The 24,020-nt window shown below is 40.8% G+C and overlaps 1 protein-coding gene across 1 annotated transcript in view; it reads left to right on the top strand.

Moving 5' to 3' along the window:
* Nucleotides 1-24,020, top strand: part of LOC141100709 (uncharacterized) — a 424,196-nt gene that overhangs the window by 166,564 nt on the left and 233,612 nt on the right. Inside the window, exons 42-56 of the mRNA XM_073589356.1 lie at nucleotides 3,155-3,280; nucleotides 3,445-3,567; nucleotides 4,841-5,077; nucleotides 5,416-5,538; nucleotides 8,298-8,420; nucleotides 9,128-9,250; nucleotides 17,451-17,576; nucleotides 17,883-18,005; nucleotides 18,157-18,282; nucleotides 19,377-19,502; nucleotides 19,790-19,903; nucleotides 20,806-20,939; nucleotides 21,018-21,182; nucleotides 21,272-21,418; nucleotides 21,530-21,657. Coding sequence (XP_073445457.1) covers nucleotides 3,155-3,280; nucleotides 3,445-3,567; nucleotides 4,841-5,077; nucleotides 5,416-5,538; nucleotides 8,298-8,420; nucleotides 9,128-9,250; nucleotides 17,451-17,576; nucleotides 17,883-18,005; nucleotides 18,157-18,282; nucleotides 19,377-19,502; nucleotides 19,790-19,903; nucleotides 20,806-20,939; nucleotides 21,018-21,182; nucleotides 21,272-21,418; nucleotides 21,530-21,657 — 2,044 coding nt within the window. The remainder of the gene's footprint in view (nucleotides 1-3,154; nucleotides 3,281-3,444; nucleotides 3,568-4,840; nucleotides 5,078-5,415; nucleotides 5,539-8,297; nucleotides 8,421-9,127; nucleotides 9,251-17,450; nucleotides 17,577-17,882; nucleotides 18,006-18,156; nucleotides 18,283-19,376; nucleotides 19,503-19,789; nucleotides 19,904-20,805; nucleotides 20,940-21,017; nucleotides 21,183-21,271; nucleotides 21,419-21,529; nucleotides 21,658-24,020) is intronic.

Below are 24,020 nucleotides of genomic sequence, written 5' to 3'. Positions count from 1 at the left end.
TGCAATCATGTTCAGGAAGAAACTGAGTATTATCTGACAGAATTGCAGGGGTGTCAATACTTTTGGCCACAACTGTATAAATGAAATTGGTAGTTTTAAATGTATCTGTCAGCCAGGGCACACAGAAGACAATGACACCTGTGTCGGTAAGAAATGGATTGTTTTTGCAGGATCCAAAGCCAATGGGGAATGTTTATTAATGGTATGTAATTCTAAGGCAATGCACACTAGACTTAAAATGAACCAGATTTATTATAGGGTTTATTGTTGTTTGATAAGTCTGGGTTAGGACTATCTAGTCTAAGGCTACCCCAATATTTGACTTAACTCCTTAATGATCACCTATACGCCTTTTAATGGTGGCAGTTAATGGGTCCTATTTCTCAGCGCCTCTTTTTAACGGCGCTAAGGAATAAGTGCGTAGTGTCCCCCCAATGTGGTAAAAAATTCCAGGAGATTCCCCGGAGAACATGATTCAGGTCAGTTTTTACCATCCCTGGTCACATGATCGCATATTGGCGATCACAAAAAAAGTCTAATTTTCCATTAAATACAATTTTTCATTCATTTCGGTCTCCTCTGATATGATCTAGCATACCAGAGGAGAGAGAAATGGGGACCCCTATCCCCACTCCAAGTACCTCCACCATCTCCAGACCCTCTGACTCCATTCCACGGCCCTCCACGTCATCATACTGTAAGAAAATGGTGACAGCATGCGCACTACCCCCGCCGAAACCTGCCAGCCGGTTCCCGAAGATTTTTCCTATTGATTCATTTTGATCACTGTGATAGACCTTATCACAATGATCAAAATAAAAAAAATTGTAAATCAAGCCCTCCTTTTGTCACCCCCTTATATGATAAAAATGATACAATATTTTTTTTTTATTTTCTTCCTTTCTTTGCAGTTATGGTTAGGGTTGGGGCTAGGGTTAGGGTTAGGATTGGGGTTAGAGCTAGGGTTAGGGTTAGGGTTGGGGCTAGGGTTTGAGTTGTGTTGGGTTTAATGTTGTGGTTAGGGTTGTACTGGGGTTAGGGTTATGTTAGGTGTAATGTTGTGGTTATGGTTGTGTTGTAGCTACGATTGTGGTGTTGGAGTCAGGGTTGTGGTGTTGAGGTTAGGGTTGTGTTGGGGTTAGAATTGGGGTTAAGGTTAGAGATAGGGTTATGGTTGTGGTTAAGGTTGGAATTAAGGTTAGGGGTGTGTTAGGGTTGGAGTTAGAATTGAGGGGTATCCATTTTTTAGGTACATCGGGGGGGCTCCAAACGCGACATGGTTCCTGCCATCGATTCCAGCCAATTTTGTGTTCAAACGGTGCTCCTTCCCTTTTGAGACCTGACATGCACTCAAACAATGGCCTTTCCCCACATATGGGGAAATGGCGTACTCCAAAGAAATTGCACAACATATTTTGTGGTTCATTTTCTCCTGATACCCTTGTGAAAATAAAAAAGTTTGGATCTAAAGTAAATTTTTTGTGAAAAAAGTTAAAAAAAAAAATCCAAAATTGTGCTCATGTAAAGGTTATATGTGAGTAATGGTATTTATTAACTATTTTGGGTGACACGACTCTCTGATTTTGATTTAAGGGCAAAAAAAATCAAAAGTTTAAAAATGACAACATTTTCAAAATTTTTGCCAAATTTCTGTTTTTTTCAAAGAAGAATATTTAGAATTGAGAGTCCTCCGTGGTTGACACCTTTTAATGGCTAACTGAAAAGATGATAACACATTGCAAGCTTTCGAGACTACTCAGGTCTCTTCATCAAGCTTCTGGCCAACACGGTACAAAGATATATGTTTTTTTCATAAATTAACGCAAGTCATATAGAAGAAATTCTACCACTATCATGAAGTACAATATGTCACGAAAAAACATTCTCAGAATCAGTGGAATTTGTTGAAGCATTCCAGAGCTATAACCTCATAAAGTGACAGTGGTCAGAATTGTAAAAATTTGCCTGGTCTTTAACCCCTTAACTCCCGGAGGGATTTTTGTTTTTCCGTTTTTGTTTTTTGCTCTTCTTCTTCCCAGAGCCATAACTTGTTTAATCAATATGGCCATATGAGGGCTTATTTTTTGCGGGATGAGTTGTACTTTTGAACTACACCATTGATTTTAACATACTGTAAACTGGAAAATGGGAAAAAAAATTCCAAATGCGGTGAAATTGCAAAAATAGTGCAATTCCACAGGTGCTCATAGCAATCTGGTCTACTGTAGACCTCTAGTTGTCATGTCAGCCCATCAGTCAAGCCAGAAGTGGTTGTCAAGCCAGAAGCTTGAAGGGATCACCGATGGGCGGGAATTTCAGCGTGATTGCCGGAAGCACGATTTAAATGTTACTGTCAGATATTAACAGTGGCATTTAACTAGTTAACAGCTGCAGGTGGGTCATGATTCCACCTGCGGCTGTTAGAGGCACATGTCAGCTGTTTAAAACAGCTGACTTGTTTTGAAAAAAATGTGGGCTCAGCGCCAGAGCCTACATCAAAGGGAAGGAGTCCGACATCGGCGTACTATTGCGCCCGATGTTGGAAAGGGGTTAAGGTGAAAATTGGCTCATCATTAAGGGCTTAAATACTATCAGGAATTAGACCACGCCTTTTCTTCTGCCAAACCATGCCACTATTTTAGTGAGGACATGCCCACTTGTAAGACAAAGTGCAAAAGTTGTCATTAAAGACAGTTTTATGGCTCATATTACACCAGAATAGTGGAGTATTTAATTTAAGAAATATGTCCCCATTTACAGTATTGTGTAGATTGAATAGAAATGTAGCATCTTCCTCTGAACCCAGCGGTCATGGTCATGTGATCATTGATTGTAGTCTTTTCCTGATTACCCCCCTATTTTTAATGGTGTTGTGTTTTTTATTTATTGTACTAGTAAAATGTGTTATTTTTAAAAATATTGCCTCACTTTGCCTAATTTTAACAAATCTTGTCCGTGTTCAGTTCGCATGTTCATAGATATCTATTAGTTTTGTTATTTTTGGTATTTCCTTCTATGTAGGTTTCTAAAGGCATAAGCTTATCTACTTTTACTTTCTGTCTTGTTTTTATCATCGTGTTATCATTAGCAGCCTATAAATCGTGATACAATACTCAGTGCAATTATGGCAATATCTCCATTTGTTTGATTTTAGATATTGATGAGTGCTCTAATCCTGCATTGAATAATTGCTCAGAAAATGCCACATGCTCTAATGTGGCCGGATCCTTTTATTGCCAATGCTTGGAAAACTACACGGGAGATGGTGTTAACTGTACGGGTAAGCGACCTACAGGTTATATTTGTTTGTGGTGAGAAAAAAAGTCTTTCATTTTATGCCAGTTTATATTTCAGATAAAAACAGTAAAAATGAGAATGAGTTTTGTAGAAAGGATTTGCAAAATATAATCAGAATATAATGATAATTTATATGTATTTTTACAGTTGATGAGTGCAAGCTAAATACAACATATTGTGAGCATAATTGCCACAATTCTGCCGGTGGACCCATTTGCAGTTGTAACGAAGGCTACGAAGTGAATGACGAGAACAGCTCCAAGTGTGATGGTACCGTGTACTTTCTTACACTTTTATATAAATCCTTTGTTAGCAACTTATTAGCTTTTCAGATGCAAATTAAAAAAAAAAACATAAAACAATTTATTTTATGCATTTATTAAAATTAATTTATTAATGAAAATAATTTCATATATTTACAGATGTTGACAAATGTACAAATGATTCATATCTGTGCTCTGAACAAGCATTACACAGTTCTGAATATATAATACATAGATGTGTGGGGCCATCCATAGCCAGAGACTCTGGTTGTAAAGATTCTCTCCTCAGTTTGGGTCCTGTATGAAGGGAACCCACTTGTAATATTCCGAATTCCCCACTAGTTTATGAGAAAATGAGTATTTCAAACCAGACATTTAACCCTTCAGAGTTTTAGACATATGATAATCTTGACCTCTTCCCTGGACGCACATTCAGCTGAAGTGTATTATAGAATAGCGACCCTCCTTCTACCTCTACTGCAATACACACTGCCAGCCACTAGGCCGGCAGCTGATGTTGATGTACCAATCACGAGCGGCAAATGCCAGTGACTTCATGCACTGCCCTTGTCGGCTCACTGAAGTTAGCTTTCGGCTACAGAAGAGGGCACTGCATGTCGTAGGAGCTGGGGAAGGTAAAAATAATTATTATTTTTTTGTAATGTTTTGGAAAACACAGCAGAAATTTTACAAGTAAGAAGTCCAGTATGAGGGTCATTATATAAGGAAGAGGCTGAGGATGGAGGTCTTTATAGCAGAAAGGGGCCCAGGATGGAGGTTATTACCAGATTGTGGTCAAGGATCAGGTAGATTATAACAGGAAGGGTCTTTGGATGAGAGACATTATTGCAGAATGGGGGCCAGGATCGAGGACATTTCTACAGGAAGGACACAGGACTTGGGACATTATTACAGGAAAGGGGCAGGACTGTCACTGGGGACATTATTACAGGAATGTGACATGATGGGGGATATTATTATAGGAAGGTCAATGATGGGGACATTATTACACATATGTGTCATTTTAGAATCTAGAATGTTACAAAGGACCTTGCATTTGACCTACATGGAGATGTGGACCTAGGTCTAAATTTTGACTGGGGCCCATGTGCCTCAAGTTACACCAGTGCATACTTTATGTGGTGCTGTAAAGTTATTATGCTATTACATCATGTTGCAAACAACATCTTATACACTTCAAGAAGGTGGTTGCCTTTTCTAAAAACCTCCACAGTGGTTATGGCGTTTTGCTTATCAGATTTTTGTACTCAACATTACAGATATAGATGAATGCCTGGAAAATGTCACTGTATGCCCACTCCATTCAAATTGTACCAACATACCTGGCTCATACAAATGTGAATGTCACCGAGGGTATGATGGAGAAAACTGCACAGACATTGATGAGTGTACAACAGCGAATGACTGCAGTCTCTGGGCGGACTGTAACAACACTGACGGCTCCTACATCTGTACATGCAGGGACGGGTACTCTGGTAATGGGAAAGAATGTACGGGTGAGTATATATTATTTATTATTATAGCGCCATTTATTCCTTGGCGCTTTAGATGTGAGGAGGGGTGTGCATAATAAAAAAAACAAGTATAATAATCTTAAATAATACAAGTCATGACTGGTACAGGAGGAGAGAGGACCCTGCCCGAGAGGGCTCACAATCTGCAAATAAATGTATGTTCCTGACATTACATGATAGATATCCAAGCATTGACAGTACAAGTGTTACAGCTGGACGCTCTGTACTGACCTTCTGTATTTCCTTTATTATTGTATATAACATCTAGAATAACCTACTGAATCTATCAAGAAATAAATGTTCTTTATATATTTTTGCAGATATTGATGAGTGTTTTGAAAATCCCCCTATTTGTGGGTTAAATGCATCCTGTATGAACACGAATGGCAGCTATGAATGCTCTTGCAATCCTGGATTCACCCTTGTAAATGGAACCTGCGAGGGTAGGTACACGACTGATGTAATATCACATCACATTATAATAAAGTTCTATACCAGAGAAAACTTAACCATGTAGCCTAAAGATGGAGAGAATAAGAAAAAGACAAATAAAATTATGTCAACTTGTGTTTTACATATTAAATGGTCCGACCACAAACAATCGTGGTCTAGGCTGTGTAGCACATAGATCTGATATAAATGGGTAAAGCCAGAATACCAGGTGAACTTCTATTAATACCATACAAATAATGTAATTAATGATAATCACAGTACAGTAACATACAACTACCAGTATAACACTGAGAGAGGCGCCGATGTAAGAAGCTTCTCTAGGACATGTTACATCTGTCACACAGCAAATCAGTCACCTATTGTAGATATTGTCTAAATAACAATAAATGATCAGTGGGTTGTTGAGAGTGAAGATGAGCAAACATGTTCGGAAAATGTTCGCAAATCTCAAATTCTGCACGAATGTAGCACATTCTGAGTCGTGTTCACTTTCACAAGTATTTTTACTCAAAGTCGGCAAAAGTCAGTCACAGTTCGGTAAATCATTGCATTTAAACTAATGCTTTTGTATAACTTTGGCTAAAATAGTGGTACTGTATGATGAGCAGGAGGGACGTAGGGACGTGCTTGATGAAGGTAGGAGGTGTGGAGGATTACAGGAGCATCTGAAAAGAATACAGGAGTTGGACCCTTATTATATAGCTTCCTCTGCTGTTATGTACAGTGCTGTTTCTTACATAGTGTATTCTTGTTATTTTTGTTATTCACAGCACCCTCTTTTATTACATAGTCCCCTCTTTTCTTAGATATAAAATGACTGCTGATGGAGGAGCCGGTGACCACACTACCAGTCCATCATCTCCTCCATTAGAAAAGAAACTTTCCCATGCTCCATCAGCCATCATTGCATTATACACTCACTGGCCACTTTATTAGGTACACCATGCTAGTAACGGGTTGGACCCCCTTTTGCCTTCAGAACTGCCTCAATTCTTCGTGGCAGAGATTCAACAAGGTGCTGGAAGCATTCCTCAGAGATTTTGGACCATATTGACATGATGGCATCACACAGTTGGCGCAGATTTGTCGGCTGCACATCCCTGATGCGAATCTCCCGTTCCACCACATCCCAAAGATGCTCTATTGGATTGAGATCTGGTGACTGAGGAGGCCATTTGAGTACAGTGAACTCATTGTCATGTTCAAGAAACCAATCTGAGATGATTCGAGCTTTATGACATGGCGCATTATCCTGCTGAAAGTAGCCATCAGATGTTGGGTACATTGTGGTCATAAAGGGATGGACATGGTCAGCAACAATACTCAGGTAGGCTGTGGCGTTGCAACGATGCTCAATTGGTACCAAGGGGCCCAAAGAGTGCCAAGAAAAAATTCCCCACACCATGACACCACCACCACCAGCCTGAACCGTTGATACAAGGCTGGATGGATCCATGCTTTCATGTTGTTTACGCCAAATTCTGACCCTACCATCCGAATGTCGCAGCAGAAATCGAGACTCATCAGACCAGGCAACGTTTTTCCAATCTTCTACTGTCCAATTTCGATGAGCTTGTGCAAATTGTAGCCTCAGTTTCCTGTTCTTAGCTGAGAGGAGTGGTACCCAGTGTGGTCTTCTGCTGCTGTAGCCCATCTGCCTCAAAGTTCGACGCACTGTGCGTTCAGAGATGCTCTTCTGCCTACCTTGGTTGTAACGGGTGGCAATTTGAGTCACTGTTGCCTTTCTATCAGCTCGAACCAGTATGCCCATTCTCCTCTGACCTCTGGCATCAACAAGGCATTTCCGGCCACAGAACTGCCGCTCACTGGATTTTTTTTCTTTTTCGGACCATTCTCTGTAAACCCTAGAGATGGTTGTGCGTGAAAATCCCAGTAGATCAGCAGTTTCTGAAATACTCAGACCAGCCCTTCTGGCACCAACAATCATGCCACGTTCAAAGGCACTCAAATCACCTTTCTTCCCCATACTGATGCTCGGTTTGAACTGCAGGAGATTGTCTTGACCATGTCTACATGCCTAAATGCACTGAGTTGCCGCCATGTGATTGGCTGATTAGAAATTAAGTCTTAACACACAGTTGGACAGGTGTACCTAATAAAGTGGCCAGTGAGTGTATATCTAACAAGAGAGGAGGGTATGAAATAAAATAACAGGGCTCTATATAATCCACTATGTAAGGGATGGTACTGTACATAATAAGAGAGGGCACTGGGTAATAAGGGAGGGCAATATACATAATAAAGGAGACTATGCAATATATATACATGTCCAAGATTGTTGGATTTTTTTTAACAGCAAATTACTTATAATTTTGCTTATCTAACTGTTCCCGGATCATCCATAGAGTTTGATCATCCAGGTCCCAAAACGTCAGTGCTTTGCAATGTAGCTGCACACAATCATGCAGCTGCAGGAGCTGGGAACAAGCCGTCAGAAGCATTGTGTTATGACCTTATAGGCAGCCCAGTGTGTAAAATAAATGAAATTTTAATAAAATAAATGAAAATTTTATGAAAAAGTAATAAAAATAAATAAAAAGCACAAAGTCAATCCAAATCTGTATTACTAGCCCTCTCCTGTGAAAAAAAAAATACAAAAATGTGTCCAATACATAAAAATAATTATCACATAAAGGGGAATTCTGACTTAAAAATAAAAATGAGTTATGCAGAAAGGATTTACAAAATGTAGTCAGAATATAATGATTATTTATATGTATTTTTACAGTTGATGAGTGCATGTTAAATACAACATATTGTGAACATAATTGCCACAATTCTGCCGGTGGACCCATTTGCACTTGCAACGAAGGCTACAAAGTGAACCAAGAGAACAGCTCCAAGTGTGATGGTACAGTGTACTTTCTTATACATTTATATACATCTTTTGATAGCAACTTATTAGCTTTTCAGATATAAATTTAAAAAATAATATAAAACTGTATTTTATACATTTATTAAAATGTAAGTATTAATTTAAATATTTTCATATATTTAGTAACCAGACATTAAACAATTCAGGCTTGTTGGACATATGACACTATTGACCTATTCTTAGTATAGGTAAGCAATGTTTGATCAATGGGAGTCTGACACCCCAACCAATCAGCTGTTATTAGGTATGACATAGATGCAAACATTGAATGCAACTAAACAGGACAGCCCTGTTCAATGTGTAGCTCCCACTGCCGAGAACTGCAGATCTCTTAAATTAGAGCTGATCTGCTGTACTTGGAAGCAGCTGCTACACTGACTGGAGCCGCAATGTTCAGCTCTATTCACTGTTTACATCAGGTTACACTAATGGAGCGTCTAACAGCTGAAGGTGCCAGGTGTCAGCTCCCCATTGTTCTTATATTGATGACCTACATTTAGGATAGGGCATCAATATTATATGCAACCATGACCAGGCCCGTGTGGGAGAGTAATAGAAATCCAAAAGTACAAATGTTGCAGGTGGGCTCTCTGTACTGACCTTCCTTATTTCCTATATTATCCTACTCTCGAATAATTCTCTGTATCTATCAGCAAATACATCTTCATTACATAATTTTGCAGATATTGATGAGTGTAAAGAAAATGTCCTTATTTGTGGGGTTAATGCATCCTGTACGAACACGAATGGCAGCTATGAATGCTCTTGTAATACTGGATTCACTCTTGTAAATGGAACTTGCGAGGGTAAGTACACGACTGATGTAACATCACATCACGTTATAATAAAGTTCTATACCAGCAGATAACTTACCATATAGCGTAAAGATGGAGAAAAATAAAAAAGGACACAGAAGATTGTGACAACTTGTGTTTTACATTTTTAACTTGTCTGCCAGAAATTTTTTTTTTTAATCTAGTCTGAGTAGAGCATAAATTTCACATAAATATGTAAAACCAAACTACCAGTTGAACGTCTACTACTAATACCATACTAATAATGTAATTAATGATACTGCTCAAAAAATAAAGGGAACACTATTCCATTTGCAACAGGCTGGTGTGTTCCCTTTATTTTTTTGAGCAGTTATATAATCACGGTACAGTAACATACAACTATAACAATGAGAGAGTCGCTGATGTAAGAAGCTTCTCTAGGACATGTTACATCTGTCACACAGCAAATCAGTCACCTACTGTAGATATTGTCTAAATAACAATAAATGGTCAGTGGGTTGTTTTAGGCTATGTGCACACGATGCAGATTTCCAGCGGATCCGCAGCGGATTTTACCGCGCATAAACGCTGCATATCCGCATTGTGATGTACAGTAGCATGTAAATCAATGAAAAAAAAAACGCTGTGCAGATGCTGCGGATTTTTCCGCGCAGTTTTCTTGCGGTACAAAATATGCAGCATGTCACTTGTTTTGTGCAGTTTTCCACCTGCTCCATTCTCCAGATCCGCAGGGAAAAACCGCACAAAAACCGCAATAAAAAAGGAAGAAATCCGCAGGAAAAATGGAGGACATTTGACCTGCGGATTTCTTCAATTCTGCACGGAAAAATCCGCAGGGCAAAAAAGTACGTGTGCACTTAGCCTTAGTCTGCGATGGACATTATAATAATCATATGTTTACCTTTATGTTTTAAATTTAGTTATATAAACGGTTTGAAATATTTTTATATTATTATTGTTTATTTGTTGGTACATGTAGCATAACTGTAAATTTCTTACATTTACTTACATCACTAATGATAATTATCCATGACATGTTTGTGTATTTCGACTAAGCCTTGATTGTGGATGGCACAAATTATAATGGTCTTTACTACATATAAAGGTCCTGTAGTTATTAAAGAATAGAACAAAGTCACTTATTCTGGCCTCTGATGCAGAAGATCTGAACATATTTTCAGCATTCATTTCAAGCTTTCTTTAGTTCCCCATTTACCATGTCTCCATATGTACAGAATGCAGCTCACAATTATGGATTTATAAATCAATGGTAATTTGTCATTCTTTCCAGAGATAACTGACTATATATATCTTTTCTTTAAAGATATTGTAGAATGTGATGATGAAGAGTTCTGCACAGGAGATGGAAGATTATGTATAAATGAAATTGGTAGTTTTAAATGTATCTGTCAGCCAGGGTACACAGAAGTCAATGACAGCTGTGTCGGTAAGAAATGGATTGTTTTTACAGGATCTTAAGAAAGTGGGGCATGTTTATTAATGGTATGTATTTCTAAGGCAGCTCACACTAGACAGTCTTAAAATGCACCAGATTTATTATAGGGGTTATTGTTGTTTGATAAGTCTGGGTTAGGACTATCTAGTCTAAGGCTATCCCGATATTTGACTTAACTCCTTAATGACCACCTAAACGCCTGTCACGCTACAACCTAAACGCCTGTCACGCTCATGCCCTGATTGGTGGGCTTGAGCCACGGGGTTGTGGTTCCACTGTGCCACAAACCAGACTACCCTAGAAAGGGTGTGACTAAGACAGCTACCTCGGTCTTTGCTGGAGCCTCTGATGGTGAGGTCAGGCTTGTGCGGCAGGTAGCTGCCAGGTGCCACTCCAGGGTGGTGTCTGGCTGTGGCTGCTGATCCCACTGGGGGACAGGACACTTGGACAGGTGTGACTGACAGGCAGGCATGGCTGGTACCCAGGCAGGCACGGCTGAGACACAGGGCAGGCAGGCACAGCTGAGACACAGGGTAGGCAGGCACGGCTGAGACACAGGGCAGGCAGGCAGGCACGGCTGAGACACAGGGCAGGCAGGCACGGCTGAGACACAGGGCAGGCAGGCAGGCACGGCTGGGACACAATGCAGGCAGGCACGGCTGGGACACAGGACAGACAGGAGTGGTATATGAAGGAACAGGTAGAGACCTGTTCACACAGCAGGTGCAGGTACTGGTACAGGCAGGAAGGAACGGTGTATGAAGAACAGGTAGAGGCCTGTTCACACAGCAAATGCAGGAACTGGTTCAGGCAGTAAGAAAAGGAGTATGAAGGAACAGGTTTGGACCTGTTCACACAGGAGGAGAACTGCAAGGCTGTGGAGAAGAGCTGTAGAGCAGCAAGAGGTTCAGCAGCAGCAGAACCAGAACAAAACAGAACCGCAAGAGTACGGCGCTCAGGCAGAGCTGCAAGGGTATGGAGCACAGGCAAAGCCACAAGAGTACAGAGCAGGCAGAGTCGCAACAGTGGGGAGCACAGGCAGAGCCGCAAGAGTGCGGAGCACAAGCTGAGCTGCAAGAGTATGGAGGACAAGTAGACAGAGAGGACACAAGGAAAGACACAGCAGGGAAAGAAGTGAAAGACATGGAGACTGACAGACAGAGGTAGGACAGAGTTCTGACAAGGTAACGGTGCAAGACAAGGTACAGGACCAAGGACACAGGGACCAGGGTATACACAGGTACAAGGCAAGGCTAGGAGCAATAGCACAGGGACCAGGATATTCTGCCTCCTGGAGAGTGGCAAGACAGGTACAAGACAAGGCTAGATCAAAGACACAGAGACAAGGCTATTCTGCCTCCTGGAGGGCAGACAGACAAGTACAAAGCAAAGCTAGGAATAAAGCCTCCAGAGAAGGCGAAACACAGAACAAGGCCTGGCAGCTCAGCAGCAAGACACTGACTGAGTTAAGACATTGCACAGGCAGGGTCCACTGGGTGGAGCTACCCTAAATACCAGAGACCTCTTGACGATTGGTCGGGAGCACATTAGGCAGGTGCACACTGATTCCACAAGAACCATAGAGTGCCGACGCCACCCCCTATGCACACAGCCAGGAAGCATGCAGAGAGCAGACAGGAAGCAAGAGGCACAGAGCATGAGGCTGGCAGCGGACAGAAATCACAGCATCACCTAGAGCAGTGAGTGAGTTGGTGTGCGGAGGATGGGAGGCCATGCAGTGATGCCTGTTAGGGCTGGCGGAACGCACCAAATTATAAATAATAGTAGGTGCGTTCGCAGCCCGGGGTCCACCGTGCAGAGGTGGTACACTGCTGCTAGGTAATGGCGGAAGAATAGAGTGGCGTGAAAACAGTCACACGTGGGTTACATCACCCAGTGTGAACAGGAGCGAACTCTGCCGACTCACAGAGCCACACAACCGCTGAATGCAAATACCGGAGCCTGTTTAGCTCACAGAGCCCGGCCAAAAAGCACACAGAAAGCGGCCACAGAACTATACCCCAAAGACACAGTTATAGTTCCTCTAGGCCCTCTGAGCGCACGGCGTCGCTGCCGCGAATGCCGTTATAGACGCTGGCTACGGAGTGTGGAGCACGTGCACTGAGTCATGCCGAGTCACTGATTGGGCTAATGCCTGACTCCGACTCTGCCCTACCTATACCTAAGCCTGGGCGCTAGCAGGCTAGGCTGCACAACACATGCGTACCAAGGGTAGGGGTTAAATAATGAGTCAGTCACCAGAGACATTCATGTATGCATACACCACTCACTCCTCATAGTCTGAAAATACAGTATATCCTAGCGCATGGCCGAGCGGCCATGCGAACCTTTTATAGCCGTGCGCTTCCGAGACCTTCCTGGCTTCTTGGATGGGCCAATCCGAACATGCGCAGGACCTGAGCACGTGACCTTCGATCTCCAATGGGAGATCACTCCACGGGCATGCTCAGTGGCCCGACATGAGGACTTAGTCCCTGGAGAATCTCGCTGCTGAGCAGCCTGCATTGCCATAGCTGTGCCAGAGGTGGCAGCAGCAAGCCAACCCACGGAGGTGGTCTGGGCAGAGCGCCGGGACCGACGAGTTTGCTGAGAAACCTCCTGTGCGGCTGGGGAGGAATGGGAGACCGCCGGGAGCAGGGCTCGGGATTCCCGCTGTGCAGCAACAGGAACCCGATGCCTAACAATGCCAGCAGGGATGTTACAATGCCTTTTAATGGTGGCAGTTAATGGGTCTTATTTCTCAGTGCCTCTTTTTAATGGCGATAAGAAATAAGTGCGTAGTGCCCCCAATGTCGGAAAAAACTTTGGGGTCTCAGCTACCCCTGGTAGCTGAGACCCCAGAGAGCATGATTCAGGTCAGTTTTTACTATCCCCAGTCACGTGATCACATATCGGCGATCACAAAAAAAGTCCAATTTTCCATTAAATCCAATTTTTCTTTCATTTCTGTCTCCTCCGATATGATCCAGCTTACCAGAGAGAAATGGGGTCCCCGATTCCCACTCCATGTGCCTCCACCATCTCTGGTCCCTCTGCGTTATATTCCTGTAAGAAATTGGCGACAACATGCGCAGTACCCCCACCGAGACCTGTCGGCCGGTACCCGAAGATTTTTCATATTGGTTCATTTTGATCACTGTAATAGACCTTATCACAGTGATCAAAATAAAAAATTGAAAAGCAAACCCCCCTTTTGTCATCCCCTTATATGATAAAAATGATACAATATTTTCTTATATGTTCTTCCTTTCTTTTCAGTTATTATTAGGGTTGAGGTTAGGGTTAGGATTGGGGTTAGAGCTAGGGTTAGGGTTGGGACTAGGTTTAGTGTTGGAGCTAGGGTTAGGGTTGGGGCTAGTGTTTGGGTTGTGTTGGGTTTAGTGTTGTGGTTAGGGTTATACTGGGGTTAGGGATATTTTAGGTTTATCGTTGGGGTTACAGTTGTGTTGAAGCTACGGTTGTGGTGTTGGAGTTAGGGTTGTGTTGTTGAGGTTAAGGTTGTGTTGGGGTTGGGGTTAAGGCTAGAGTTGGGGTTGGGATTAAGGTTAGGGTTTTGGATAGGGTTATGGTTATGGTTAAGGTTAGGGCTATGTTAGGGTTGGAGTTAGGCTAAATTCACACGTAGCGGAACTCTCGCGGAAATTACCGCGAGAGTTCCGGAATTCCATTCTGCGGGAAAATCGCGTTTTAAATTCCCGCGATTTTCCCGTGGAAAAACTAGCATTTTGCAAGCGTAATTAGCTTGCAAAATGCTAGCGTTTTCCAAGAGATCTGTTGCATCGCTTGGAGATCTGATTGACAGGTTGGTCACACTCGTCAAACATAGTGTTTGACAAGTGTGACCAACTTTTTACTACTGAGGCTGCCTATGCAGCATCAGTAGTAAAAGATAAAATGTAAAAAAATAAAAAGTGGTGTTATTCTTACCTTCCGGCGTCCCACGCAGCCTTCCCGCCTCTCTCCAAGCTGCCGTTCCCAGTAATCCTTTGCGAAAATGCCCGCGATGACGTACGTTCTCGCGGGATCGCGTCGTCTCGCGGTAATTCACGATGACGTAGCGCGAATGACCGCGAGGCTTCGTGATCCCGCGAGAACGGACGTCATCGCGGGCATTTTCGCAAAGGCTTACTGGGACCGGGAGCGTGGAGAGAGGCGGGAAGGCTGCGCGGGACGTCGGAAGGTGAGAATAACAATATTTTTTATTTTAAATTCTATTTTTTACAGGGATATGGTACCCAAAGCCCGGAGGACAGTCTCCTCTCCTCCGGACCGTGGGTACCATCCGCAATTGTTCTGCTTACTTTTCGCATGGTGTGCACAGCCTCATGCGGGAAGTAAGCGGAACAATGCATTCCTATGGGTGCTGGATCGCTGCGATTCCGCAAAATTAATGAGCATGCTGCGTTTTTTACCGTGAAGCGATTCCGCCGCGGTAAAAACCGCAGCATTAGCACAGCATTGCGGAATCCCATAGGAATGCATGGAATGCTTATTTTTCGCGGCAAAATAGCGCGGCTAAAACCGCCGCGGAAACACGAAAAAAATGCCACGTGTGAACTCAGCCTTAGCGTTAAGGGGTTTCCTTTTTTTATGTACATCAGGGGGGCTCCAAACACGTCATGGTTCCTGCCATCAATTCCAGCCAATTTTGTGTTCAAAAAGTCAAACGGTGTTCCTTCCCTTTTGAGACCTGACATGCAACCAAACAATGGCTTTCCCCCACATACGGCGAATTGGCATACTCAAAAGAAATTGCACAACATATTTTGTGGTTCATTTTTTCCTAATACCCTCGTGAAAATAAAAAAGTTTGGATCTAAAATAAATTTTTAGTGAAAAAAGGTTAAATGTAAATTTTTTCCTTCCACATTGCTTTAGTCTCACAAAGCACATGAAGGGTTAATTAACTTCTTGAATGTGATTTTGCACACCTTGAGGGGTGTAGTTTTTAGAATGTTATCACTTTTCGGTGTTTTCTGTCAAATTGACCCCTCAAATTCACTTCAAATGTGAGGTGGTCCCTAAAGAAAATGGTTTTGATTTTGTTGAAAAATTGAGAAATTGCTGGTCATATTTAACTCTTATAATGTCCTAAAAAAAATTTCCAAAATTGTGCTGATGTAAAGTTGATATGTGGGAAATGTTATTTATTAACTATTTTGTGTGACTCGACTCTCTAATTTAAGGGCAAAAAATTAAAAGTTTAAAAATTACAAAAATTTCAACATTTTTGCCAAATTTCTGTGTTTTTTTCAAAGAAGAATATTTAAAATTGAGAGTCCTCAGTGGTTGATACCTTTTAATGGCTAACTGAAAAGATGGTAACATATTGCAAGCTTTCAAGACTACTCAGGTCTCTTCATCAAGCTTCTGGCTAACACGGTACAAAGATATATATATTTTTTTCATAAATTGTCGCAAGTCATATCAAAGAAATTCTACCACTAACATGAAGTACAATATGTCACGAAAAAACATTCTCAGAATCAGTGGAATTCATTGAAGCATTCCGGAGCTATAACCTCATAAAGTGACAGTGGTCAGAATTATTAAATTGGCTTCATCTTTAACCCCTTAACTCCCAGAGGTATTTTTTTTCCATTTTTGTTTTTTGCTCTTCTTCTTCCCAGAGCCATAACATGTTTAATCAATATGGCCATATGAGGGCTTATTTTTTGCGGGATGAGTTGTACTTTTAAACTACACCATTGGTTTTAACATATTGTAAACTGGAAAATGTGAAAAAATTCCAAGTGTGGTGAAATTGCAAAAAAAGTGCAATCCCATAGGTGCTCATAGCAATCTGGTCTGCTGGACACCTCTGGTTGTCATGTCAACCCATCGGTGACCCACGATCACCTGAAGGGATCACCGATGGGCTGGAATTCCGGCATGATTGCCGGAAGCAAGAGTTAAATGCTACTGTTAGATATGGTCAGCGGCATTTAATTAGTTAACAGCTGTGAGTCGGTCGTGATTCCACCCGAAGCTGTTAGAGGCACATGTCAGCTGTTCAAAACAGCTGACGTGTCGGAAAAGATGTGGCCTCCGCGCCAGAGCCTACATCAAAGGGAAGGAGTCTGACATCGGTGTACTATTGCTCCCGATGTCAGGTAGGGGTTAAGGTGAAAATTGGCTCGTCACTAAGGGGTTAAATAGTATCAGAAATTAGACCACGCCTTTTCTTCTGCCAAACCATACCACTTTTTTAGTGAGTACATGCCCACTTGTCAGACAAAGTGCAAAAGTTGTCATTGAAGACAGTTTTATGGCTCACATTACACCAGAATAGTGGAGTATTTAATTAAGAAATATGTCCCCATATACAGTATTGTGTAGATTGAATAGAAATGCAGCATCTTCCTCTGAACCCAGCGGTCATGGTCATGTGATCATTGGATGTAATCTTTTCCTGATTCCCCCCCATTTTTAATGGTGTTGTGTTTTTTATTTATTGTACTAGTATACTAGTAAAATGTGTTATTTTTAAAGAATATTGCATCACTTTGCCTAATTTTGAGCAAATCTTGTCGGTCTTCAGTTCGCATGTTCATAGATATCTATTAGTTTTGTTATTTTTGGTATTTCCTTCCATGTAGGTTTCTAAAGGCATAAGCTTATCTGCTTTTACTTTCTGTCTTGTTTTTATCATCATGTTGTCATTAACAGCCTATAAATCGTGATACAATACTCAGTGCAATTATGGCAATATCTCCATTTGTTTGATTTTAGATATTGATGAGTGCTCTAATCCTGCATTGAATAATTGCTCAGAAAATGCCAATTGCTCTAACGTGGCCGGATCGTTTTCTTGCCAATGCTTGGAAAACTACACGGGAGATGGTGTTATCTGTACGGGTAAGGCCTGTTTCACACTTCCGTTTTTTGTTGTCAAATGAAAGCTGAATGTCTGAACTTCAACTGCATCTGAATTGTTTTGCTTTGCTTAAAATTCATTGTGGTAATGTCTAGAACCAAAATTATAAAAATGTTGTCTCTGTCCAAATATATATGGACCTACCTGTATTTATGGTGAGAAAAAAGTCTTTCATTTTATACCAGTTTACATTTCAGATAAAAACGTTAAAAATGAGAATGAGTTTTGTAGAAAGTATTTACAAAATATAGTCAGAATATAATGATAATTTATATGTTTTTTTACAGTTGATGAGTGCAAGCTAAATACAACATATTGTGAGCATAATTGCCTCAATTCTGCCAGTGGACCCATTTGCACTTGTAACGAAGGCTACGAAGTGAATGACGAGAACAGCTCCAAGTGTGATGGTACCGTGTGCTTTCTTATATATTTATAGACATCTTTTGGTAACAACGTATTAGCTTTTAAAATACGAATTTTAAAAAATAACATAAACATTTTATTTTATACATTTAATAAAATGTAGGTATTAATTAAAATTGTTTCATATATTTGCAGATATTGATGAATGTATAAATAATTCCTCTCTGTGTTCTGAAAATGCCACATGTTCTAATGTACTTGGAAACTACAGATGCGATTGTAAACCTGGGTATAAAGAAGATGACAATAACAACTGCATTGGTAAGTCAATGATTAAAGTTGCTTTCATGTGTTGAAGTGACGTTGCTTTTTCTTTTCAACAATTGCTGCAAAAATACTTTGGTTTTACCAAAACTGTGGCAAAAAGACACCATGGCTCCAATATGCGAGCATAGCCCTATTTCAAATTAAGTAGTATTAAAAGAGGTGCAGGAGTAGCAGACACACTTGAGTTTTGACACTTTCTTTGCCCCATAATTATTATTATTTCTATAGCACCATTGATTCCATGGTGCTGTACATAAGAAGGGGTTACATACAAATTACAGATATCACTTACAGTAAACAAACTTACAATGACAGACTGATACAGAGGGGGGAGGACCCTGCCCTTTCGGGCTTACATGCTACAGGATGGTGGGGAAGGAGACAGTAGGTTGGGGGGTTCCAGCAGTTCCGGTGTTGGTTGAGGTGATATCTCCAGTAGTGGTGAGGAGGTAGTGGGGTCATTGCAGGCTGTAGGCTTTGTTGAAGAGGTGAGTTTTCAGGTTCTGTCTGAAGGATCCTAATGTGGTTGATAGTCGGACATGTTGGGGCAAAGAATTCCAGAGGATGGGAGATGGGAGAAGTCTTGGAGGCGGTTGGGTGAGGTAATAAGGGTTCATGCAAATATCTGTGCAAATCTGTCTGAGTGTGGACTGCTAATGCACGGACTGGCTACGGGTCTCCCAACCTGATCATGACAACTTCACATATTTCGTGGAGGCTGTCATGCTCTGCAGCCAGTCTATGCATTACAGTCCAAGATTGGAACGAGATCCATGAACGTCTGTGTGAGCCCTAAGATACCTGTATAATATATGTCACACGGCAGATGGCGATTTTCTTACACATTTTGTATTGGGGCATAGTAGATACAAGTTAATCTTTTATCAGTATTCGTTAAAAAACCCCTAAATGTACCGTATATTAATATAAGAAGAGAAATTACAAAAATATCTGGATATAAAGAGAGGCAAAAACATAATATCAATTCGATTTGAATCAATGGGAACGGAGCTTACCCTACTCTGAACCATTTCATTTCATTCTGATTCAAATATTATGATTTCCTGATGTTGTTTTACATCTCTTAGATGTCAATGAATGTGCCAATATAACAAGTCCGTGTGCTGCTAATGCTAATTGCACGAATTTACTTGGAAACTTCTCCTGCCTTTGTATACCTGGATATGAAGGTGATGGAAAACTTGAGTGTACTGGTAAGTACTTGATACTTAAAAGGGTTTTCTCATCTTCAAGATCCTAACCCAATATGTATTAATAATAATACAGTAATAATACTAGTATTAGCAAATACCTCCAATTAGAAACGTTTTTCTGATTCGCTATGCCTGTTTCCTCGTGTGCAGGTATTGCAGGACCTTAGGTATCCATGGTTTAACCCCTTTAACTATTGTCCCTTTTATGTACCTAAATGTTTGCTAGTTACTGCATCTGTTTACTAATTCAACTATAACATACTAAAAGGTGTTTCAATCTTTCTCAGCAATAACTACCACCACTGTTTCCACATGGACAACTCCAAGCAATAATGACACATATTCTACAATATCAACTACAAGAAGCACAGCATCAAGCACCACTGGAGTTGTCAATGCTTGTAAGTAATGAAGAAAATGTGCATGTCACTAGTCAATATACATTTTTGTTTTTTACATTTATTTGGTAAGCTTTTCTTTTCATGTATAGCAGGATGAGGTTTTCATATGACACAATCTATTACATGCTATCACAAAATATTATATGTAGTTTTGCTCAAAGGGTTTGTCCGGTGGAAGCAAGTTATTATCAGCTGTCCTGAGAATAGGTGATAACTTGATAAATAGTGGGGGTCCAACCGCTGGGATCCTCACTGATTGGCTGGAAACTTTTATCATTGTTAGAATGCAGCAGCAATGCGCATGCTCGACCATCTTTCCAGTCATTCCTTATTGGTCTACTGAGCATTATACTTGGCTTTTTTTGGCAGCCCAATAGAGAATGAATGGGGCGGTGATCGGGCATCCAAACTTTTGTTCCTTGTTGCCCTATTTGAGATGAAAAATCCTAAATACTCTGATCATTGCCAATCAGTAGGTTATCACCTATCCTGTGGATAGATGATAACTTGCTTCAACTAGACAACACCTTCAAGACGCCATATAAACCTACTGAAAGAAATGTCCCATCTTGGAATTTTATGACAAATCACAAGAATATTCCATAATATCATGACAAATGATTGACTGATTACTGATTTCCTCACCAACTACAACACTCTTGTTTACTTCATCTGAACTTTTTATTAAAGTGTAGTCTGTATTACTTTTTTCTAGAACTATTAAATATACATTCTGATATGAAATACACATACACATACAGGCTATTTCTTTCCATTTTTCAGATATTTGGTTACAACTTTTTCTTTTTTTTGCTTTTTATAGAACAATTAAAAGAAATAATAAAAAATGTTCATGTTATTATATTTGAATTATATCATAATAAATGTATTTTTCACTGCAGCTATTCCCCTTTTCCCATATGGAACAAGTGTTCGTGATACCAACTACAACAGAAGAGCAACAGACTTTACCTCTCCAGTTTTCCAGCCACAAATAGGATTTCCCTTTGGAAACAGTTTAAGAAACTTTGTCTATGTAAGTATAAATGGCTGGGATCAATGTCTTATCTCAGTCAATAGATATGAGAAATTTACCTTAAGTTGTTTTTTACAGTACACAGACAATGGTCTGATTGTGTTTCCGAGATCCAAAAACAGCATATTCTCATATACTAACCCACCTGTCAATGGATTTAATGAAAAATATGATTTGGCCTCCATTGCTGCGTTTTGGAGTGATGCAGACTTGTCTAAAGGAGTGGGAACTACTTACTACCAGGTAGCTTTATGACGCTGGTTAATTGGTGAAGAGAAGTGAAGTATGTAATCCACATAGTGTATAAATATTTAATAATTGTCTCTTGTCAGGAATACGCCAAAAATGACGGCATTGTCATTCCTGAAGTTGAGAACATCATTAGCAGAAACTTAAAGATTTCATACACAGCTCAGTGGACATTGAAGATTACTTGGGAGAATGTTCCTGCATATCCAGCAAAGGAAAATGATAACAAGGTGAGAAGAAAACCCTAGTTAATAATTATAATACAATACCTATAAGAACAAACCATTGTGGTGCCCTGTATATTTTTGTATAATAACATTATATATTCTTTTCATCATAAGACCAACACATACCAGGCTGTACTGACCACTGATGGATTCCAGGCCTTTGTGCTTGTTCTGTTTAAAGATGGTGGAATGAAATGGGATGAAATAGTTCGATACCCAAGACCTCTTATTGGTTATTGCAGGTAAGATTACTATTATTGGTTCAGACTATGCAAATTGTCTCTTCAGAGATGAAGAAGACTTGAACTCTAGTGCCACCAATTGGTAGTAGCAATCCTAAAAGTCAACATCGATCCATTAACGATTCTTGCTACTTGTAATAGGTATCACTAGAGTTCAAGTCTTCTTCATCTCTGTAGCGTCAATTTGCATATTTAATTTCCCAGAGAATCATTGCATGGCTTATAAGCCTCCGTACACTGGCACACCAGACATGTCACTCTACACAAGGAGAAATGTTACTCCTTAGATCTTGGCTCAGACTAGAGATTTAAAGCTGGAATGATCAGACCGCAAGTAATATTAGCAAGTGCCTATAAGAATAGTGTGTATATCCATAGCAGCTAATGGGAATTCATCGGTGATGTGAAATAAGCATAAAGGCAAGTAGCTGATTACATTTCTTTGCTACTTGAAATTTGTCTTTGTTCATTGTACTTTATATTTAATTAAATAGCCTGGACTACATACTGATAGATTACCGGTGAGGTGGTATGACCAAGACCAGACCCAGAGGTGAAGGGGACCTGCACGTTACAATCTTCAGTTTCAACTGTATTTGCACCCTCAGGACGCTGATATAGATACATATTATAAATGCTTTCCCTTCCCCTCTACTCAGTGTTGTAAAGCTCCACCCCCTCTGCCCTGCTCCTGTGTCTAATAGATTCCCAGCCATCAGTATTAAGCATGTAAATATGGGAAAAGAAAAATATATCTTTGTACCGTGTTTGCCAGTGCATAGTAAAATATTAAAATTTAAAAGTCATCAGTGGTTGATACCTATAATGACTAACTAAGATGGTAACAAATAGCAAGCTACCCATACTACTCAAGTCTCTTCATCAGACATACAGTACAGCACAGAATCTGAAGCTTCACATATTTATACACAACAGGAGATAAAATAGAGCAGTAATAAGACAAGTGAGGTGAAGCAGAAGTGTCAGTGTGGGATTGGAAGAAAACAGTTGTGGCCATAAATATTGGAGTAGGTCACAGATAAGGAGTGTGAAAGTTTTAATGTCCAATAATTGAGGTCTGGTCCAGGGTTGTGATGCCCCCAAATGGTCTGAGGAGCACATTCCTTAATTAATGTGTAAGGAGGTCGTCACATGCCTCCTTGTCTTGGGACACTGGATCACCTGCAGTACCTTGTCATTTACCAACGCTAATGTGTTCCTGTAATGTTGCTGTATTGCTTATGTATTGTAATGTGAATGTATTTGATGTGTGTCATGTACAGAATTAGAGATACAATAGAACTTAGCATAGGACAATAGTGGGGCTAGATTAATGGGGTACATTAGAGATAGGGAATAGGAGTATTAGCTTAGGTTTAGTCAGCATAGTGGTTTTCCAGACAGGGAGGAGTATACAGTGTAGTGTAGTGGAGAACAAGGTTTAGGGCTGGGACTTCATGGTTAGTGAGCAGAGCCGGGGCAGCCTTGCCTAGGGCAAGAAGTGCAGAGCTGATGCGGCAGTGAGATAGGACAGTATGAGAGCCATGGGGGTAAACCTGCTAAGGCAGGAAAGGACCCCAGGTTGAGTGTCGTGTAGGCGGTCACCAGCTTAGACAGGACCGTTCCGAAGAAAGATCAAAGGCTTACAGCAGGGACTAGGGAGTAGCTGAGGCGGCGAGCCCGTTACCCTATAACTCGAAGCCAGACCAGGGGAATGGTAGAAAGCTAGTGAGCCTAAAGGCACGGAATGGACAGGGATTGTCTGGAAGAGCAGCGATTGCTGGATAGGGACAGGGATTGTCTGGAAGAGCAGAGATTGCTGGAGGCGAGGCAGGGATTGCCAGAAGCGAGGCAGGGACTACTAGAATGAACAGAGGTTGCCGGGAAAGCTTAAGAACTGCATACACTCTGCCACATTTGTGAAGAATACCCTATTGCTAAGTAAAGTTGAACTATTGGAAAAGAACCTTGTCTCTGGAATGGTTTGTGGAGCTCGAGGATATGGAGCAGGAGTGACAGAAGCAGAGGGGACTCTGACAGTAAATGTGTGCATACTGTTGCCCATGCTGCTCATGCAGCAGAAGGGACATTATATTTCATTTGTGGGGCACCAGTGTGTGGGAACACTACAGCCCATTGCCCCGACTACCACCCTGGTCGCCTTACAGATGTAGAAAGACAAATTCATGCAATGCATTCATTACTGCTTTGAGTGTGTTACTGGATGTTAAGACTAGAATAGATGTTAATTGAGGACTTTCAATTCTAAATATTTTTCTATCTACTGGCTAACACGGTACAAAGATATATATCTTTCCTGTTACTAGATGTTATAAGTTTGTACTCACAGACTCTTCAAACTC

The sequence above is a fragment of the Dendrobates tinctorius genome, unplaced genomic scaffold (assembly GCF_039654945.1).
Source record: "Dendrobates tinctorius isolate UK_male_01 unplaced genomic scaffold, ASM3965494v1 ptg000107l, whole genome shotgun sequence".
In the NCBI taxonomy this organism is placed as follows: domain Eukaryota; kingdom Metazoa; phylum Chordata; class Amphibia; order Anura; family Dendrobatidae; genus Dendrobates; species Dendrobates tinctorius.
This window is presented reverse-complemented; position numbering and strand designations above follow the sequence as displayed.